We start from the raw sequence: 20,330 nt of genomic DNA, 5'->3' as shown, positions 1-20,330 counted from the left end.
TGTTCGGTGTTGTTCGTTGCGTTTGGTCAGGGCGGAATACAGATGACGTCCGTTCAAGTTGATCGCTGTTGATTCCTTCACTCTTTTTTTATGTAGAGGGCCACCACCTCATTGACCGAACACGATGAGCTAGGATGCCGGCATCTAGACCACGAGCTGGGGATACCCCAAATGACTAACAGAATTTGAAGGAAAATACTGCAAGTAATAAATACATTGAACGTTACTTTGTAATTTATGATTTACTTTACACCACTTGCTTGTACAGTACAAGATATGAATTATTAGTAGGTAATGACGAGTGAACAATGACAAAAATTACAAACTCCTGTCATTTTTACGTAGTGGTTTGATACAGGGTGCTGACTTGTCGCTGTACACGATGTTATTGTTCTACCCATGGTAGGGAAGGTGGCTGCCATGGGCGGCAGCAAGGTGCGCTGGTGCCGGGTGCGTGTACGCATGGGCGGCAGGAGCAGGGGCGGCCAGGACAGCTGCGTGGGGGGCTGGGGCGGGAGCGGGAGCTGCGTACACCGGCGCGTGGGCGGCAGGGGCGGCGTAAACAGCGGCATGGGGGACGGGGGCGGGAGCAGGGGCGGCGTACACGGGACCGTGGGCTGCGGGGGCGGCGTGAACCGCAGCATGGGCGACAGGGGCGGCGGCGGGGGCGGCGTGCACTGGACCGTGGGCGGCTGGCGCCGGAGCAGGGGCGGCCACGACCACGGCCCTGGGCGGCGCCGGCGTCGGGTGTCCGACGCGCTTCACGACCGCCTGGAAGCCGTTGTGGTCGTCGGCCGTGTACTCGACGATGCGGGTCGTGCCGTCGGCGTCGATGAGGCTGTAGGCGCCGGTGACGCGGTCGCCGTCGCGGTGCTCGAACTGCGTCTTGGCGTCGCCCGTGTGCGAGTCGGCCACGGCGTAGTCGAACCTGTAGCTGGGCGGCGCGTAGTGGTCGTAGACGACGCCGTGGGCCGGCGCCGGCGCTGGAGCCGTGGGGAGGTGGGCCGGCGCAACGATCCCGGCGTGGGCGGCGGCCAGCAGGCAGGCGAGGGCGGCGACACTCTGCATCTCGGGCGACTGCTGCAGCTGTCCTGGCAACGGGGGAGGTGGGTGTGGTGTGGCTGTGTGGTCGCTGCTCCCGCTTAAGTACGTGTCTAACGTCCGGCAGAGACGGGAGAAAGTATCCTGTGTCAAGTTACCTTCGTCATTGGGGACTGCATTGTGAAAGAGTGTAGAGGTCGCCAAAGAGAATGTACGAGACATACTACAAATTCTCCAGAAAGGCCAACAGCTAAGGATTCATATATCCGTTTGCGCTCGGGGTGATCAATACTGATGGAATTTTGCACAGCAACAGTAGCTGCAATATCGTTTTCACCTGCTGCCTTCGAAGTTCTATCAATCAAATCAGTAATTTTGAAATAAGTAAAGCTTTTAAGAAAGATCTGACACAGCCTCCTATAACGTAATCCACTGCTCATAAAAATAATTCACCGTGGATTCATTTTTTTTTTATTGTCTCCGTCTTCAGGAAGATATAATCAAAGTACAAACAATCCTTTTGTAAGAACATCCGCAACCGAGCATACCGCTTCAGTTGCACATTTATTTATTTATTTTTACACGACCGGTTTCGTACTGCTATAAGGCCATCTTCAGGTGTCGTAGCTGTGCTGTGGTCCCCGAACGCCGCGGGTACCAGCCGCGGTGTGCTGTTTACGAGCGCAGAACAACTGAAGCGGTATTTTCAACCTCTGATAAGCAAGTTAGTTAGATAAGAATCATTTACCAACTCGTTCGCAGTGGCAGCAGTTTAATGAATGGAAACTATAATTCGCCGTTAGGTGCAACCTTATCGATAAAGCACGATGTTGGAGTACTAACATTTAGAAGAATTTGTTAATATCCATTCGCTTACCTGCGCAGAAAGATAAATAAGAAACAAAAGGTAATAACTAATATCTTTTCACCGACTTCAGTACATTTTTAGTTCGTGTTGTGATTTTTGTCGTCTGACACCAATGTTTCTATCATTGGTCTGCCGAAACCAGAGGACTATATGGTACTAAAAAAGAATATAAATGCTTTAAGCAACAGAATCAAAATAATACTATAAAAAGAATTTGAAAAGAAAGAAAGAATGTAGTACACGAAAATGAAGTACTTCATACAATGGACTTCTTTGTCTCCCCCTAAATTATATAATGCTTTAATTATTTAAAGTAGACTGCATAAAGGATTTATTCTCCATCCATTCCAGTATGTTAAATATACAACAAATATACTAACGATCATTATTAGTTGAAAAATACAACAGATCATATTTTTTAATCATGAGAATACCCTCTATCCATGACACTACAGCTCTAAGATATAATCAGGATCTGTAAGAATATTATGATGTAAAAAAGAAGGGTGTAAAAGGGTTGGCGTGAGATCCTGCAGAATACTAAATACGTCAACTGGAATATTTCTGTTTTCTGTATCTAGATCTCGCATCCCAGAACGGTTCACAGATTACGCATTTTTAATTATTTTAAGCCGCAAAATAGAAGATGTTATTCATAATGTCAGGTTTCTATTGTAGAGTTGTACATGGAGCCCGGAAGTCATGGGATATGATATAGCTCATCAGCTGCTCAACTCATGTTGTGCACAGGAAAATGCCTGAAGCTCCACATCGCCAAACATTTGCAGTAGTCCTGTGGAGAAGTTTACATATGTGGCAATATTGTTTCTGTAAAGACGCTGCTGATGTAGTAGTTCCAACATCCTGTGAAGCGCGCGTCTTGCACTGACTATCGTTTCACATTCAGAGATGGTTAGCAATGTTCTCTACATAGAGATTGCTCAGATATCATGACAACACTCGTATCACACTCCGTATGTAGACGCATCTTTTGCTGTCATACACTGCACTTCTCCAAACTGGATAAACCTTCACACTAAGTGATAACCCAATATATAGATTCCCGCCACCTGTCCTACCTGTTATATGATCTAACATTCTGCGTAGTGTCTGTTTGAAGTCGTGTCTCCCTACCACTTTCGCGCAACGACGCTCTGAGCGTGTTTTTTAGGGAATTGACTAGTTTGAACATGGGACCGGTTGCTGGTAAGGAGACGCCAGACCACATATGGCATGTAGAATTGAGAAGAGTTCAGTGAGACTAGCGATGATATAATCAAATACTTAATGATTTCAGCGTCAGCTCCACTGCACTACCTGTAAAAGAATCTTAATACTAACTAAATTTAGTGGAAGGGGTTCAAGGCTTTCCTATTTTTAGTTAGCTGGTAAAATAACGTCGAAAAAACAGTTAAGTTTACCATTGGAAATTTTATTCTACTCAACATTGTTTATAAATTGCACTGTTGATAAAAGGAAATATTTTAATACAGGATGATAAAAACCAACTACGTTCAACAAAAATGTGAACGAATATTCCCTGAATGGGTTTCCAAGTTCTACCATGGATCGAAGGATGACCTATGCCATATCACATCTATAATCTAGGTTTAAATTAAATTTCATAAAAAAGAAAACTATCAATTATCTTTAGTTACTTATTTAACTTGTCGTAAATTACAATGGCTGATGTGACTTCTCAATAATTATATAACAGAAAAATCATCGCGTTTCAGATTTTTACTTCACGTAGTAAATGTGAACACCATGAGATTTAATTGACGATCGACACTAGAATTACGTAAAAAGGGGATGTAGCAGATGAGACTTCTGCAGTTGTGAGTGAAGCGTTATGCGCTGTTATGCAGCATCGCGTGCGTTCATTACCTTGACGGTGTTTAGGCAACGTCCGGGGGCAGCGGGCGGCAGAGCTCCACGCACCTCGCCGTCTCGGAAGCAACTCTCTCTTAACTTCTCCTTACTACAATTTACCGAAGTTGGTTTTAAAAAAAGCTATCTGGCTGTTTTCAACTGAGCAATCGGGGTCTCAATGTTAACCTTAAGCTCCGCCTACAGAAATTCTGTCTCTCCAATGAGAAACGTTATACTTTTCGTGGTGGGGCAATGTTTTTAACATTTGCAACGTAACAGAGACGCGAAAAGGTCTCACGCTAAAACTTGCAGCTGGTGTGGCCCTTTTAGTGTTATCGTAAGATCTATACTGTTCTTCTAGAGGGCTCTATCTTTTAACATGGGCTGGGGGGTGGTTTTGGCGGTCAGCTGGCGACGTGGGTGTCAGTCCCTTATCGTAGACCCTCTAGCCTACACGATTCTGCTCTCGCCTTCTGTTCTCGTTTCTCCCCTTAGAACTGTTTCACGGTGGGGAGGTATGACATGCATTTAGGCGTTCTTGTGTTAGTCTGTGGTATTCTATTTGCTCACTTGTTGATCGTATTACTTTGGTTAATTTAATATCATGATTTATTTGGAGCTATGTGACATACTATCGGATTTGCTATCATGTCAGGGTTTTCATGGAAGGTGTCGTATTTGCCTGACACATTACAGTGAGAGATGTGAAAAGATATCGGGTCTGCTCAGTGGCTCTTTTTTCTCTGTTTTTGTCACCTTTTACCACCATAATACGGCATTTTCGACGAGGTACATCGAACCACAGGTGATGTTTATCAGACATTGCAAACAAAATGTCGAGTGAGCCTAGCCAAAGACTAAGCTATTTTGTACGCCCCATTTTATATCATTTCTGGTGATTGTCATGCTTATTACGAATGTCAGCTTAGCCTACAGCTGTTGTATGGGGCGACCTGCATTGTTTGTGCGTTCTCCAGCACTGCTTGAGAATTACTTCTTGTGTGAATTGATCAGTAGCCACGTCACTTTCATTCATTGCCAGCAGCAGATATACAGTTTTCCCATTACTGTATCCCGTGTAAAAATGTTACTAAAAAAAAGTAAAACTAAATCAGCCCGAATAGGCCATGAAGGCCCCATGGTACCGACCTGCCGCCATGTCATCCTCAGTCCACAGCCATCACTGGATGAGGATATTGGGGGCCATGTGGTGAGCACACCACTCTCTTGGCCGTATGACAGTTCCGAGACTAGAGCCGCTACTCCTCAATCAAGTAGCTCCTCAGTTAGGTGAAAAGGCTCCTATCCAATGAAATGCAACCATCTCGTGAGTCTACAATCCAACACAGCCTATGCAGCTCGTCTCTCCAAAATCTGTTTCTCACACACGGACACATCCAGCAGGCACATTCGCATACTCTTCGCTTACATACGTTTCACTACAATAGTATTACTGCGTGCAAAAATGTTTCCGATTGCTACGAAGTTATTGAGAAGAAGAAGGGAAGCTTTAATCAGATTATGCATATTTCCTAGTGCATTCCAGTTAATAAGATAACGAAGTTCTCCAGTAGCTTGTCTTACGTACTTCAGCACCTAATAAGAAACAATCAGTGAAGAACATGGATAACGCAGAATATTTCGTTCCCGGTAAAGAGACTGATCAATCCCTGTTCTTACAGTTTCAAGCATTCCATGGTATCATACGATAGGAAATGCAGCAAATGCTTTTAATTTTGACTACAAAGATTGATATTACGCTAGCGGTTAATTGGACCTGTAGATACATTAGTTTTCCATTAGGAACTGCCAGTTACAGCCTTCAGCGAAAATAATGTATATTTTGCAAACAACTTTGCGACACAGCCTCCAGATCTGTCCATTTATGCCAAGATTACTAGCAGATACTGAGATGCGAAACTCGTTTCTTGAAACCAGCGTTGCGTAAATGACTGGCTACACAGCGATATCAGTGTACACTTCAGTTACGACATTTTGTGAGTGCCGAAGCTCTATTTTCGTCGCCGAAAGGAATTTCGTTGCATGGACGTTGGTGATGTCGGAGTTCAAGCTTGTATGTTTGAAATCAGTGAAAACACAAAAAGAACAAATGTGTTTGATTTGTGACAGGAGAAAGAGAGGGTGTCGCCTCGCACCCTCAGCGACGAATTTTATGATTCTAAAAGCCTATTCAGTCGCCGGCCGGAGTGGCCGAGCGGCTTTGGCGCAAACAGTCTGGAACCGCGCGACGGCTACGGTCGCAGGTTCGAATCCTGTCTTTGGCATGGATGTGAGTGATGTCCTTAGGTTAGTTAGGTTTAAGTAGTTCTAAGTTATAGGGGACTGATGACCACAGCAGTTAAGTCCCATAGTGCTCAGAACCATTTGAAACTATTCAGTCACCTAAGAATGACGTCGGAATTATTCACGGATCTTAAAAATTTGGGGACACTGTAAGGAAAGAAAATACGCTAATGTGTGAGGCATTATCGTACAGTTATTTTTTATTTTTTATTTATTTGTATATTTTTTGAGCTTTTATTTTATTTATTTATTGCTCTTTGAGATTTTTCATTCCTCGTCCCCCCTTTACTCTCCACATCGGATTCCAACGTCCACAGTTGCCAAATTTTTTCAGTATGTTTACGATTACACCTATTCTGCAAGTTTCTTCTTCCAATTTTCGGACATCAAGCTTCTCACCTCCTACAAGTTAAATTCTATATTGCCACCGTTGTCTCAACATTGCATTGTTTAGGTAACTTCAGGGTATGCGCAGATGTGCTATTGCTGAAGACAGTATCTTCAGGGTGCCTTTAAATTGAGCTAACAGCGTCAACAGAAGTTTCAAAATGAGGGACAGTGTTCCTGAGTGTATTAGGTGTTGCCACGTCTTACGATATGAGGGTACATACAGCATTGTCGAATATGATCGTTTTCATGGTCCAGGTGTCATGGCTTGGGAAGGCATAATACTGCATTGGCGTATTGAGCTCGAAATCTTTAAACATGTTATACTCATCGGCCAACGCTATTTTGGCACAGTACTCTTTCCCCATCTTCTCAGGGGTACATTGGGCCCTGACTTCATTTTCATGGATGACAATGCGCGATCGCATCGAACAGCTCAGATGGAGGAGCTCATGGAACGGGAGGCTTTTCGTTGAATGTGTAAGCTTATTGTCATATCGCTGGCTTAGTCGCGGAGTATCTTTGCGGGCAGCGCTTTTGCAGACGCGAGCGCGGGACACGGAACCGTTATGTTGTATTGTGGTAGCTCTGCATGTGAGAGGCATTGTTATTATGGAAGTTCAAGTGTTACTCACTACACGTGCTATTACAGTAAGGTGATGAAATATGGAAGTGATTCAGAGGAAAGTGCGTAATGATGTAATTAAAAATGAGCGGTGCCGCCGATAACGTATTTGTGTATCCTCTCGTTGCGCGTCGCACAGCATCAATTATCCGCGCCGTGTTCGGTCCCTCAAAATGAACTAAGGTGAATTAGTAAAAATTAGTTACCATAAAAGAGTGCAATCAAGTGCCAGTGTCCTGTAGCGAGTGTGAGAACGTGCGTTCGGTCATCGCGTTCCGCATCATCAGCAATCAGCCGCGCCGCGACGGTTACGCGCACGCTCGTACAATTGTGAACTGTGAACCGTAATTTAACTTAATGATCAGTGTTATATCATTACTAGTGTCAAGGAGGACTGGTACGAAAAGAAATCTGTGAATGCGTGGCGAGCGTAAGAACTTTCGTTCGATCATTCGGCTTCCCCAGCATTAATAATCATCCGCGCCGTGTTCGGTTACACGTACTCTCCTCCAAGTGATATTGTGGACAGTTAATTATCTAGAAGTTGGCATAAACGCTTGTGACTTAGAGTGTAACCAGTGCAACCTGTGATATTCATATCGTCTCAGAATATAGATGTTCATCCCAGACGAAGGACAGTGTTGTGTTTGACGCTGAGTGGCAATCCTAACCTGCTGGCATATTTAGATACATAATTTCAGGCAGGTCGTGGAGCAGAGCACCATTGTCGTACCACTTTTGTATCAGGCTGTTCGGGACTAGGTCGGGATGTAGTAATCCTTTCGTAAAAAAGGCATAATGTACTGTAACATTTCTCTCTGCTTTGCAGCTGCTGATGCTGTAGTGGATCTACGTGTCGAATCTAGTGATTTTCTTTCTACAATAGGGTAGGCATTTAATAGAACGTCACCACGGGAAACTATTTACTCAATGCAGCTCATGCCAATTGTAAAGCCAACATTTCACGTTATGCTTCTTGATAACACACCGAAGCGTTCATTCCCGTCTGTCAACACACTGACTGCCGGATTCACCCACTCTCGGTGAAATTCGGCGCGCGAGTCAAGTTACAGGATGCACCGTTACTGCTGCTTAGGTTTGGTCGCAAACATGTGTTGGCGTACCTGGTAATGAGGAGGTGGCTGTGTACAGTGCTAAGGGCTGTTACTCCTGCCTCATTACTAGTCTAATGTCCGGCTGAAAGAGGAGAAAGTCGCCTTACCTTAGACCTTGGTGGCCGCACATTGAGACAGTGTAGAGGTCGCCAGGTGAATGTACCCGAGAACTCAAGGAAGGACACCTACGGCGCGGTACTGGATTCTGATTGCGCGCACGTTAGTGACACACTTGCGGGTAAAGAAAGGGCCAACGTAGTAACTTAATTTCTTTGCAGTATGGTTGCGCTCCTTGTAAGGTCGCTAAGACACCGATCGAATTCGCAGATGGAGGTTTGAAATCGCAACTGATAGGTACTACCCTCAAGAAAGTGTAATGGAGAAGCTATTGTAACTTGAATGGGAATTGTTCAAATAAAGGGGACGTTGTTACGGTGAAACCCTATCGCGAAATCTTTGAGAAACGGTACCCTGAGTGGACTGTGGAAAAATCCTGTTGTCCCTGTTCAAAAAATTCCGGAACTTTGTCCACAGAACTTTTCTACACTTAGCTTTTACTTGTTGTGCGTGGTCTTCTTAAATACTCTCCTCCTCAATTGATGCACCACTCCCAACGCCGTTTACACTTTCGAAAACAGTCTCGATACGTCTTTAGCTGAATCGCCCAAAGCGCCGTCTGTGAATTTTCTTTTACATCGGCTGTCGTTTCAAATCTTCTTAACGGGGTTGGCATCCCTGCACACGCCTGTGTTTAACGTGTAACTGCCGGAAGTTTCATCGTCTCTACACAAAACTCAGATCATTTTTCGTTGTCACTTTCTCTTACGGCTTGCAACAATTCCAATTTGTAGTGTCTGAATGACGGCCGTTTCCGTAATTCCTTCCACACTGTAACACCAGGCACACATTTCCGTACATTACAGCATCATCAGCACACTCCTGTAAATTGCTGCTCACCTTGTCCACCAGGCCATCTACAGAAAATAAAAGCGGTTGTGAGCGAGTGGGTGTTAATCTGTCATTCTGCCCAACGGATTAATCTGAGATTTACCCTTAGCCGTGTGGCTCCTGCAAGATGCAATTTCCACCCCCACACTACTACAGAAGTCAGACAGACGCTCCTAACGTTGTAAAGAGAAGTGCCTGAAAAACTTTCAGCAATAAATATCTTCTAGAGTCGTCCGCTGTAAGGAAATGACACAAAAATTCACTAAATTTCTTACGTAACTAGTGGGATACTGGGGTACTGGAGTAGTGCTAGTTAGTGTAATAAAAACATGAAACTAACGAAAATTATTATTATTATTATTATTATTATTTTGCAAAAATTCTGAGAAATCATAATGAATGATAGGATTCGCTAATGGAATTCTTATACAAAGTTTAAGATGGTTGTTGACTTGGCAGAATGGCTGAGATCCGCGCCTACTCAACTTGAATAATTATACTTTAGAATGTTGCTAGGTACGGTCGAGGCTGTCGCGTGTGAAATGCAGTGAGGTGTACTGTTGTGGAGGAAATATGGGGCTCGCAATAGCTGTAGCGCACAATACTGTAAGGTGCGATGACTGCTGTCTGTGCCGCTGGCTCCTGACAAATAAGATAACTCTCGTTCTATCTGGATTGACCTTCGCCAATCAAACTCTCCTTATGCCTTTATGAAGTCAAGGACTCCTATTCGCCCCTAGTCTAACTATTGGCGTGGTACACTGGTCAGATAACCAGTCCACCGCGATGCCACTCAAAAATTAGCTCGCAGGCGTTTAACTATAACTCTGTCCATTCACACCGCACAGTAAGTGTGGCGGCCAACACAGTGAACAACACTTAATCGCAAGGACTTAATATAGAGTCGCACTCCGATTCGCTCTCGACAGAGGTGCTCTCCTGGTGAAGTACTGAAGAGAGACTTGTTCCTCACACTTTGAGTACACGTACGGGCGCACACCCTCTCGTTACGTGTTCTCGCTCCAAGAGCGACAACGGAACAGCCCCTCTCCACGTTAGACGTGAAGGGATATATCTTTCGGTCCCTTCCATTACTCCTCCAGCTCAAGGCGTCAGGAATATCGTCTGCCAATCAGCATTGCTCTTCTAAAACGGGAGAATGACGTTTCGTTAAAGGCGACCAATCTTGAAATTTGTAGCATCGGCGTTTGCCGTTTGCTGTCTCCCTGTGAAAACCTCTGAAACTGCGTGTTATGTTTGTAAAGAATGTGTAGGCTGGGTGCTCCCACATAATGTAGCGGAATTTACTTTTTAGCCGACCACAAGGCCGTTCTCCCTTTCACTCGGGCAAACGCTGTCTACTCTTTGCGCAGTCGCCAGCCGACGTAGATAGGTTGACTCGTCCTCTGAAGAGGCCGGCCTCCTGGTGTACGGCTTGCCTCTCCCGAACAAAAAGCTTTGTGACCGTCGTGTCTTGAATGTGAGTGTGTACACCAGCCTCGAGTATTTCAATCTCGGTGCGCACTTGCGATTTATTTGTTATTTGCATTTCGTTTACATGAATTCATACAACGTTGACTTTATCTTATCGAGTTTGGGTTCGAATGAAGCGTCTTGATGTGTGTAATATGATTGTGAGAGCGGAATATGTAAGCAATGAAGGTCAGGAGACCACAACGTCTGACACGGTCACATCATGCTTCCCTGCGGCACTCCAGACGATACCCTCATCTCCAATGAACACTCGCCGCCAAGGTGCATGCACTGGGTTCTGTTGCTTAAAAAAATCTTCGAGTCAGCCACATATCTATGAATCTAAATCATATGCTCGGACCTTCGTCAGCAGTCTGCAGCGGGGAACTGTGTCAAAGGCTTTCTGGAAATTTAGGATGTGGAATTCCTCGCCATGGACGTTGGGAGTGAAGTTGTTCATCATGCACCCTATAGCGCACAGTTTGAATCGTAACACGACGTCTTGTGGCTGTACTAAAAGAATTATTCAACATAGTAGCGTTGCTGTCTGAGTTCCTGCGAGCCCTAATCCATAGGTAGCGGTCATCCACTGCATAGTAGCCTTTAGGCGGCCTGAGCGAGGCGTGTTGTCGACAGTTCCTGTCTCTCTGTGTCTCCTACATGTGCGAACAACATCGCTTTGGTTCACTCTGAGACACCTGGACAGTTGCCTTGTTGAGAGCCCTTCCTGGCACAAAGTAGCAATGCGGACGCGATCGAACCGCGGTATTGACCGTCTAGGAATTGTTGAACTACAGACAACACGAGCTGTATACCTAGTTCCTGGTGGAATGACTAGAATTGGTCTAATAGGCGCTGCTCATGTATGGTTGTGTTTAGTGACATCTCTGAACAGGCAAAGGGACTGTGTCTGTGATACAGTACCCACAATCAGTGTCTATCTTCAGGAGGTCTGGGAATTGGGGTGAGGGAAAACTTTTTTGATGTGTGTATTAGTCCACTCTGGAAAAAATATACACTCTAAGACAAAAAAAGACGGAGAATGAAGGAATTATTCAAATGAGATGGAAATCGATAGATGTGATGTACAGACAAACAAATAATTACAATTTCAGAGAAACTGGATGATTTATTGAAGAGAGAGAGAGCTTCACAAATTGAGCAGGTCAATAACCTGTTGGCCTACCTCTGGTCCTCAACAAGTAGTTATTCGACTTAGCATTGATTGACATAGTTGTTAAATGTTCTCCTGAGGGATATCGTGCTAAATTCTGCACAGTGGGCGCATTAGATGCTCAAGATGGTTCCAGGGCCCTGCCCATAATGCTCCAAGCGTTATTAACTGGGGAGAGACCCGGCGACCTTGCTGGCTAATGTAGGGTTTGGGAAGCACAAAGACAAGCAGTAGAAACTCTCTCCATGTGCGGCTGAGCAATATCTTGCTGAAATGGAAGCTCAGGATGGGTTGCCATGAAGGGCAACAAATCGGGACGTAGAATATTGTCGACGTACGTCTGGGCTGTAAGATTGCGGTGGTTGACAACCAAATATGTCTTGCAACGAAAAGAAATGATACTCCAGACCATCCTCTTAGTTGTCGGACTGCATGGCTGACGAGTCAGGTTAGTATCTCATCGATGCCCGGGGCATCTCCAGACACGTCTTCGGCCTAGAATCTCTTTGGATCATTGTCTTCAGTGATGAGTCCGGTTTCGAACTGAGCCCCTGCGACCAGTGAACAGGTGTGTGGAATCAGTTATACAAAAACAGGCAAGTTTTGAAGCTTGCCTCTTCCTGGAAAAGCTTCTACGAATGACTGTCACCTATAATTTTTGTGGAAATAATGCAAAACAGTCCCTGGTTTGTTCAAGACCAGAGTCTTAACCATTGTGTCTCTCATCTCATCCGAAGTTAGCGGCCTGTGTAACACAAATAAGTATTACGTGCAGACCAATTTTGTAATTGAGTAGTTTTATTAGTATAAAGTGGGAAACTGAAAGAAGCCATGTGTCGTGGAAGCAGTGAGACCACAGTAATTACTTAAAATACTCCAAAATGAATAGAACGAGAGTGACAAGACAGAAAAGACTGTGACAGAAAAGAAACAATAAGTTGAAACTTCCTATCGGATAGAAACTGTGTGCCAGTCCGCGACTCGAACTCTGGACCTTTGCCTTACGCTAGCAAGCTCAGTCGGTGAAGCACGGCCCGATACACAGTTTTAATCTACCACGAAGTTTCATATCAGGACACACTCCACTGCAGAGTGAAAATTTCGTCCTGGAAACAATTAACCATATGGCATTGTTGGCTGAGACAGCGTACGGGTGAGTCTAGCCGCCTAATCGGGAAGAGTTTCCCTCCTTCGGTTACTTAGGCCACTTTCGTCGTGGTGTGTGTACTCCTCTGAAATAGCACCAAGATCCCGCCGACTTATCATTCGACGAACTGATCGCCATCAGCAGTATCACATGTCCTCAGTCCAGGAGGGGACTGGAATTTAACCCAGATCATTGGAGTGACGTTTGGTAATCGGGAGTTAATGCTATCACAACTCCTTTCCTTGCCGGCCGAATACACGCAGTGAAAATGTCTTTGGCCACAAAGGATTCGAACCAGCTTACCTCCTAGTCCAGCGCGATCAGCCAGGCGTGGGCTAGCCATCCCAGCTACGCAAGCGGGTATTGTTGTGAATACGGTGCACGTAAGACAGACAATGAAGGAACGACAGCTCACATACTGAAAACTGCAACAGAAAGTAGCGTTCGAAGTAATATGCTCTGTTCTTATTAAAGTCAGCTCTCAAGCTCAAAATGGTTAAAAATAGGTCTAATAAACGTAGTACAAGCTTTTGTTACGGTAAACAAATTGAAGCAATACGTTTTATGCATAACTGGAGCATTATACGGAATGTATGAAAAATTCATTACAAAACGTTCTTTCTATTAAGACTGATAACTGGTTAATCACGCTATCTCTACACTGCTTGCGACTCCCTTCAGCTCGCATCTTCGTAAAGAGCTTGTTTTTTTTTTCTGACACAAATATGCTGGGTCATTGCGACAGGATTTACGTCCGTTTTGGCCTTCTAAGTTCGAAATAGGTACATATAATGAAAATTGTAAATTTTAACGTATTATCCAAGTGCATAAGCGATATCTCGATTACAAAGATATACGTGTGATAGAAAGCTGCGAGGCAGCTATCGCTGAGGCAGAGTACGTGTAACAAAGAGCTTACGTTAGGTCGCGCAGTATTAGGCAGTTGTTGCTCAGGAGGAGGTGGAGTAACGCGTTAGGGGCTGGCAGTGTCTGTTGTGAGGCTCCACAGTGGGCAGTCGCTTGGTATTGAATATTCAGTGTCATAATTTCAGTGTTGTGTTTTAATGATTTAGGGAAGAAATAAGATCTGAAGTAAAATTAATTAAGAAAATGCTGCAAAGATTATTATGAAATTTGATGAGAATCTTCCTAGGTATGGCTACATTGATCCACAATAAGGTAATCAAAATTAATTTATTTATGCGCTTTTGTCGCAGAACGAATTTTAATGAGACCAGCATTGCATGTAACCCCAATTTTTTTTATTATTATCTGCGTAAATATAATTTTGAGGATATGGCTTACCAGTTTCAAGTCAGTTTCACAATATACACTCCTGTAAATGGAAAAAAGAACACATTGACACCGGTGTGTCAGACCCACCATACTTGCTCCGGACACTGCGAGAGGGCTCTACAAGCAATGATCACACGCACGGCACAGCGGACACACCAGGAACCGCGGTGTTGGCCGTCGAATGGCGCTAGCTGCGCAGCATTTGTGCACCGCCGCCGTCAGTGTCAGCCAGTTTGCCGTGGCATACGGAGCTCCATCGCAGTCTCTAACACTGGTAGCATGCCGCGACAGCGTGGACGTGAACCGTATGTGCAGTTGACGGACTTTGAGCCAGGGCGTATAGTGGGCATGCGGGAGGCCGGGTGGACGTACCGCCGAATTGCTCAACACGTGGGGCGTGAGGTCTCCACAGTACATCGATGTTGTCGCCAGTGGTCGGCGGAAGGTGCACGTGCCCGTCGACCTGGGACCGGACCGCAGCGACGCACGGATGCACGCCAAGACCGTAGGATCCTACGCAGTGCCGTAGGGGACCGCACCGCCACTTCCCAGCAAATTTGGGACACTGTTGCTGCTGGGGTATCGGCGAGGACCATTCGCAAACGTCTCCATGAAGCTGGGCTACGGTCCCGCACACCGTTAGGCCGTCTTCCGCTCACGCCCCAACATCGTGCAGCCCGCCTCCAGTGGTGTCGCGACAGGCGTGAATGGAGGGACGAATGGAGTCTTGTCGTCTTCAGCGATGAGAGTCGCTTCTGCCTTGGTACCAATGATGGTCGTATGCGTGTTTGGCGCCGTGCAGGTGAGCGCCACAATCAGGACTGCATACGACCGAGGCACACAGGGCCAACACCCGGCATCATGGTGTGGGGAGCGGTCTCCTACACTGGCCGTACACCTCTGGTGATCGTCGAGGGGACACTGAATACTACACGGTACATCCAAACCGTCATCGAAACCATCGTTCTACCATTCCTAGACAGGCAAGGGAACTTGCTGTTCCAACAGGACAATGCACGTCCGCATGTATCATGTGCCACCCAACGTGCTCTAGAAGGTGTAAGTCAACTACCCTGGCCAGCAAGATCTCCGGATCTGTCCCCCATTGAGCATGTTTGGAACTGGATGAAGCGTCGTCTCACGCGGTCTGCACGTCCAGCACGAACGCTGGTCCAACTGAGGCGCCAGGTGGAAATGGCATGGCAAGCCGTTCCACAGGACTACATCCAGCATCTCTACGATCGTCTCCATGGGAGAATAGCAACCTGCATTGCTGCGAAAGGCGGATATACACTGTACTAGTGCCGACATTGTGCATGCTCTGTTGCCTGTGTCTATGTGCCTGTGGTTCTTTCAGTGTGATCATGTGATGTATCTGACCCCAGGAATGTGTCAATAAAGTTCCCCCTTCCTGGGACAATGAATTCACGGTGTTCTTATTTCAATTTCCAGGAGTGTAGTAAGATTTTCAAGTAAGAGATTACAGTCATTATGCTTAGTCATATTCCGCCTCCCAACTCCTAGTCGTTTTTATTTAAACAAATTCTAAAAGTGTCGCAGTCAAATATTTTGCATTTTGGCTTTTGCAACTGTAGTTAGTTTAGTAGTGCTGAGAGCAGAACAACGCGTTGTCGAAGGCGACACCAATATGAGGGAAGAAATTTATTTCACACAGTTTATGAATTTTCGCTTAGGAACGACTTTTGTACTTATTCAAATTTACAGGGCCGTAGTAAGATCGAGTAGATCTAAATGTACTTACCTCTAATATGTCATTATCGTGCACAGGTTTTAATTATTTTTGGTTTACTGGTACTGCTGTCTTCCTAGTAGACAGACTATTTAAAACAGGGTCAGCTAAATATACAGACACACGCATTCAGATACGCAGTCAGCACACCACTTGATGTAACGGTTCTTTGTTAGACATAAACACCACACCTTACTTTAGACATAAACGTTACAAGTTACGTAATCCCATTTACTCAGACTTCGTTTGTCACATGGTAATGTGAACTTCCAAGTAACTCGTTTACCCTACTGAGAATGAAGATTCATCTTTCGTTCTTTGCTCGTATTGAGCTGATTGGCTTCTGGAAGCAGTGATCTACTTAAATCCATTTGAGAAATACCAGTAACGCTGTCCCCCTTTTTATGAACACCACAGAAACAGTATCAAAATCTTTTCGACATGGTTATTTTTCCAAGTTCTTGAATTCTGTGTTGTAAATTCTATGTTGTTCATTACAAAGCATTAACATGGCTTGTACTTCAATGTAAAGAAAAAATTACGCTGTGGGCTAGTCTACACGCCATTGTTACTAAATCTGTAGCCCATTGATACCACTGTGTTGTTTAACTTTTATATTAAGTTACACTTAGCAGTAACTAAAAAAACTCCTTACCTTTACTTAGATAAAGCGGAATAAAGTAGTAAAAAATGGTTCAGATGGCTCTGAGCACTATGGGACTTAATATCTGAGGTCATCAATCCCCTAGAACTTAGAACTACTTAAACCTAACTAACCTAAGGATATCACACACATCCATGCCCGAGGGACTGAAGCGCCTAGAACCGCTCGGCCACACCGGCCGGCAAGCAAACGTAATATCATAACTAACAGTTACGCAGGTTGCATAGCACAAACACGTGTCGGCCTGGAAACTTTTCAAAACACAATATCTTGTAAACGACTCGCACTAGAATTCTACAACATACACCACTGAAATTCTAATTTAACCTACTTTTAGTTTGTTAATGTCAAAAGGTATTGTTCCATTTGAAAAAGTGTCTGTTTGCACAAAAAATACACTTTCGAAGTATCATTACAATCTGCTTATCGGCTAAAAATACGAGCCTCTAACTATCAATCCTTTCTGTGAAAACCGCACATCAATATAGCTACCGTAGCGACCGTAGCAGTCGCGCGGTTCCGGACTGCGTAAAAGAAATGATACGTTAAAAATCAAACAGAAAACAGCAAAAATTAGTAAATAAATTTTAACAACAGAATTTAGAAAATATGGTTTATTTTACAGTGCACGCTCGTTTTAGAAAATACATGGTAATGGACAATAAAAGAGTGATGAGTCAACAGTGCTGAAGTGGGTATGAGAGATGGTGACGTGTCGTTTATGTAAACATACAACTCTCTTATGGACAACTATGCGGAGAAAAACGATGAATTCTGATGGGTGTAGCGTCTATCCGTGGTAAGGCGCGGGACCGTGCGCTGGTGCCGGGTACGCGTATGCATGGGCGGCGGGGGCGGGGGCGGGGGCGACCAGAACAGCTGCGTGGCCGGCGGGGGCGGGAGCGGCGTGCACCGGAGCGTGGGCGGCGGGGGCAGCATAAACAGCGGCGTGGGCGACGGGGGCTGGAGCCGGGGCAGGAGCGGTGTACACCGGCGCGTGGGCGGCGGGTGCCGGAGCGGGGGCGGCCACGACCACGGTCCTGGGCGGCGCCGGCGTCGGGTGTCCGATGCGCTTCACGACCGCCTGGAAGCCGTTGTGGTCGTCGGCCGTGTACTCGACGATGCGGGTCGTGCCGTCGGCGTCGATGAGGCTGTAGGCGCCGGTGACGCGGTCGCCGTCGCGGTGCTCGAACTGCGTCTTGGCGTCGCCCGTGTGCGAGTCGGCCACGGCGTAGTCGAACCTGTAGCTGGGCGGCGCGTAGTGGTCGTAGACGACGCCGTGGGCCGGCGCAGCCGCTGGGAGGTGGGCCGGCGCTACGATCCCGGCGTGGGCGGCGGCCAGCAGGCAGGCGAGGGCGGCGACAATCTGCATCTCGGGCGACTGCTGCAGCTGTCCTGGCAACGGGGGAGGTGGGTGTGGTGTGACTGTGTGGCCGCTGCTCCCGCTTAAGTACGTGTCTAACGTCCGGCAGAGACGGGAGAAAGTATTTCGGCGTCGCGTAACCTTCGTCCTTGGCGGCATTGCTGTAGGAGAGTGTAGAGGTCGCAAGGTGATTGTACCGGAGATCTCAAGGAAGGCCACGAACGTGCGATGCAGGAGCAGTTTCCTAATCGTCATCTGACTTGAGAATGACAAAGGAACCACATCAAATCAAATTACAGCAAAGTACTAACTTACACGGACGTTAACAACCGCCATTTCAGGTAACCCTTATGAATGTGACACTCTTGTGAGCCAGCTCAACTATTGTCTCCTACAGAACCTTTTTGAGAAGTGCTGGTCAGCACAATAATAGACGTTGTAACCCTGTAAATTTATGGTGCGATATGAGAAGATACTTACGAGTATTTAAGCTTATCCTATATGGATATTCTAGAACATGTCAGTGTGCAGTAATTGAATGTAAATAAGGATAACCGCAACGGGGGACTTGTGAACTCTTTGTTAATTTCCACAAACAAAATTTTGATCCGTTTCAGCCACGTCTTCGGACGAGGCATTCATAATTTACATATTTATTTTCGTAACGTGATCCTGGGTACACACTTACGGTAGGATGGGCGATACTGCTTGTAATTTTTCCTCCTATCTATGTAATTATGTATTTCTCAATTCGTTCGAGCAATCAATCATTCATAACAGGAAACGCAGTCATAGCTCAGTCGCTCAAAATGATTCAGAAATTTTACTTATTAGAATGAAATCAGGCGATGATTCTTCTTCTCTGCAGGCTCGTGCTTTGCGGCAAATAAAATGCCTCGTATTTTTGGGAGCGTTGTATAATCAGTCGGGAAACCTCAGATCAAGCGGATAGTTAGCTTTGATGAAGTTTAACCTTCCGAAAACGTAATGGAGCTCTTCGATTATTAAATGCAGGTTCGTATCCAGTCTTTCGGAAGTTTCCTTCTGATTAACAACTACGCAATATATCGATGAATATCATTAATTCTCAATTGTCAAATACACACCTTTTGTATGAAGGAGCAATATATATATATATATATATATATATATATATATATATATATATATATATATATATCCCTTTTAATCGTACAATTTCGTATCAGTTATCTTTTGTTATAAATCTCAATATTCAGATTACAATTCTTCAGACAATTCTCAGGCTAATCGGCACGAAGACAATCTCGGAAGCTTTTTTGCTAACAACCACCACAGAGAGTACTACAAAGAATAATTATGCGCTCATGGCATAGCTATTGTATGAAACTACTTTGCGTATGGATTCTGCGAGTATGAAGAGAGAAAATTAGTAAACTTCATTCAAGGTTAGAATTGTATCAGAATAATTCATCGAATATAAAGAGATATTACATGCTGTTACAACTACTTTCAGATAAAATAGTTTCGCCCTCCTTGGTATTGTGTAACATCGGAAACGAAATCTTTTAAATAGGGCAGAAACTCAAAGATTCAATAGTTAGACAGTTGATGTAGTATTGAAGCTGTTCGTTTAATTTTGAGATTCGGAATGCTGTAAATTGCAGTCTGTGTTCCATAATTGTGTACGACAGTGCTCAAACTGTAATCGACAAAGAAACCGTAAGCAGAAATTTTAATTGTGAGAAATAATCATCTATATCATGGTGATTTTTGTTTTACGGCCATCAGGTCTTGGTCCAAGACGTAAATTCTCTGCCTAACGTTTCGTCTTCCAACGCTGGGGACATCTTCAGAGGATTTAACTACTTAAAAATCATTGAAAGTCTCAGTCTCAAATAAGCACAGCATACCGAAACTATTTACAAGTATCCAAGCAGCAGTGGGTTCGTGACGTCGTCAGATCGCTACCTAACATCGCAGAATTGCGTCGGCGTATATCGTGGAGCTTGCAGTGGGGAAAATTTGGGGCTGTTAGTTTTATTTAGCACTAAGGTCCACAATTTGTCTTATTTCAGTCCTTCTCCTCTTCTGCTAAAGTTGATTTTGTGCTTTTGAATTTCTATGGCTCTCTGTACATCCTACCATACTAATAATTAGTTCTTGAAAAAACCACAGTATGTATTTGTATTGCCTGTGTACACCGGCAAGTACAAGGCATTTTGTATATTGGTGCTGTAGCATGTCTTCAAATATACACCCACCTTTCTTCTTGGTTTAAAGTATTCACAGTAATTACAAAATGGAGCGTTAACACCCTCCTT

General features: G+C 45.0%; 1 protein-coding gene across 1 annotated transcript; it reads right to left on the bottom strand.

Annotated features, from left to right (window-relative positions):
- Positions 1-223: 223 nt before the first annotated feature.
- Positions 224-18,081, bottom strand: LOC126335660 (skin secretory protein xP2-like). Its single transcript, XM_049999115.1, has 2 exons — positions 17,457-18,081; positions 224-1,214 (listed from the first exon to the last, which is right to left on the bottom strand). The coding sequence occupies exons 1-2, from the start codon at positions 18,034-18,036 to the stop codon at positions 394-396; spliced, it is 1,401 nt and encodes a 466-aa protein (XP_049855072.1). The 5' UTR covers positions 18,037-18,081; the 3' UTR covers positions 224-393.
- Positions 18,082-20,330: the final 2,249 nt, after the last annotated feature.

The sequence above is a fragment of the Schistocerca gregaria genome, chromosome 2 (genome assembly GCF_023897955.1).
Source record: "Schistocerca gregaria isolate iqSchGreg1 chromosome 2, iqSchGreg1.2, whole genome shotgun sequence".
In the NCBI taxonomy this organism is placed as follows: domain Eukaryota; kingdom Metazoa; phylum Arthropoda; class Insecta; order Orthoptera; family Acrididae; genus Schistocerca; species Schistocerca gregaria.
The sequence above is the reverse complement of the archived record's forward strand: the minus strand, read 5'-3'. Positions and strand labels throughout refer to the sequence as shown.

What these genes read in the sequence shown, in the direction of transcription:
- LOC126335660 (XM_049999115.1), bottom strand. Translation starts at nt 18,036, where the DNA reads ATGCAGATTGTCGCCGCCCTCGCCTGCCTGCTGGCCGCCGCCCACGCC. An exon ending in TCCCGCGCCTTACCACGGAT is followed by an intron (nt 1,215 to 17,456) that starts AGACGCTACACC and finishes TTCACAATGCAG; the next exon opens with TCCCCAATGACGAAGGTAAC.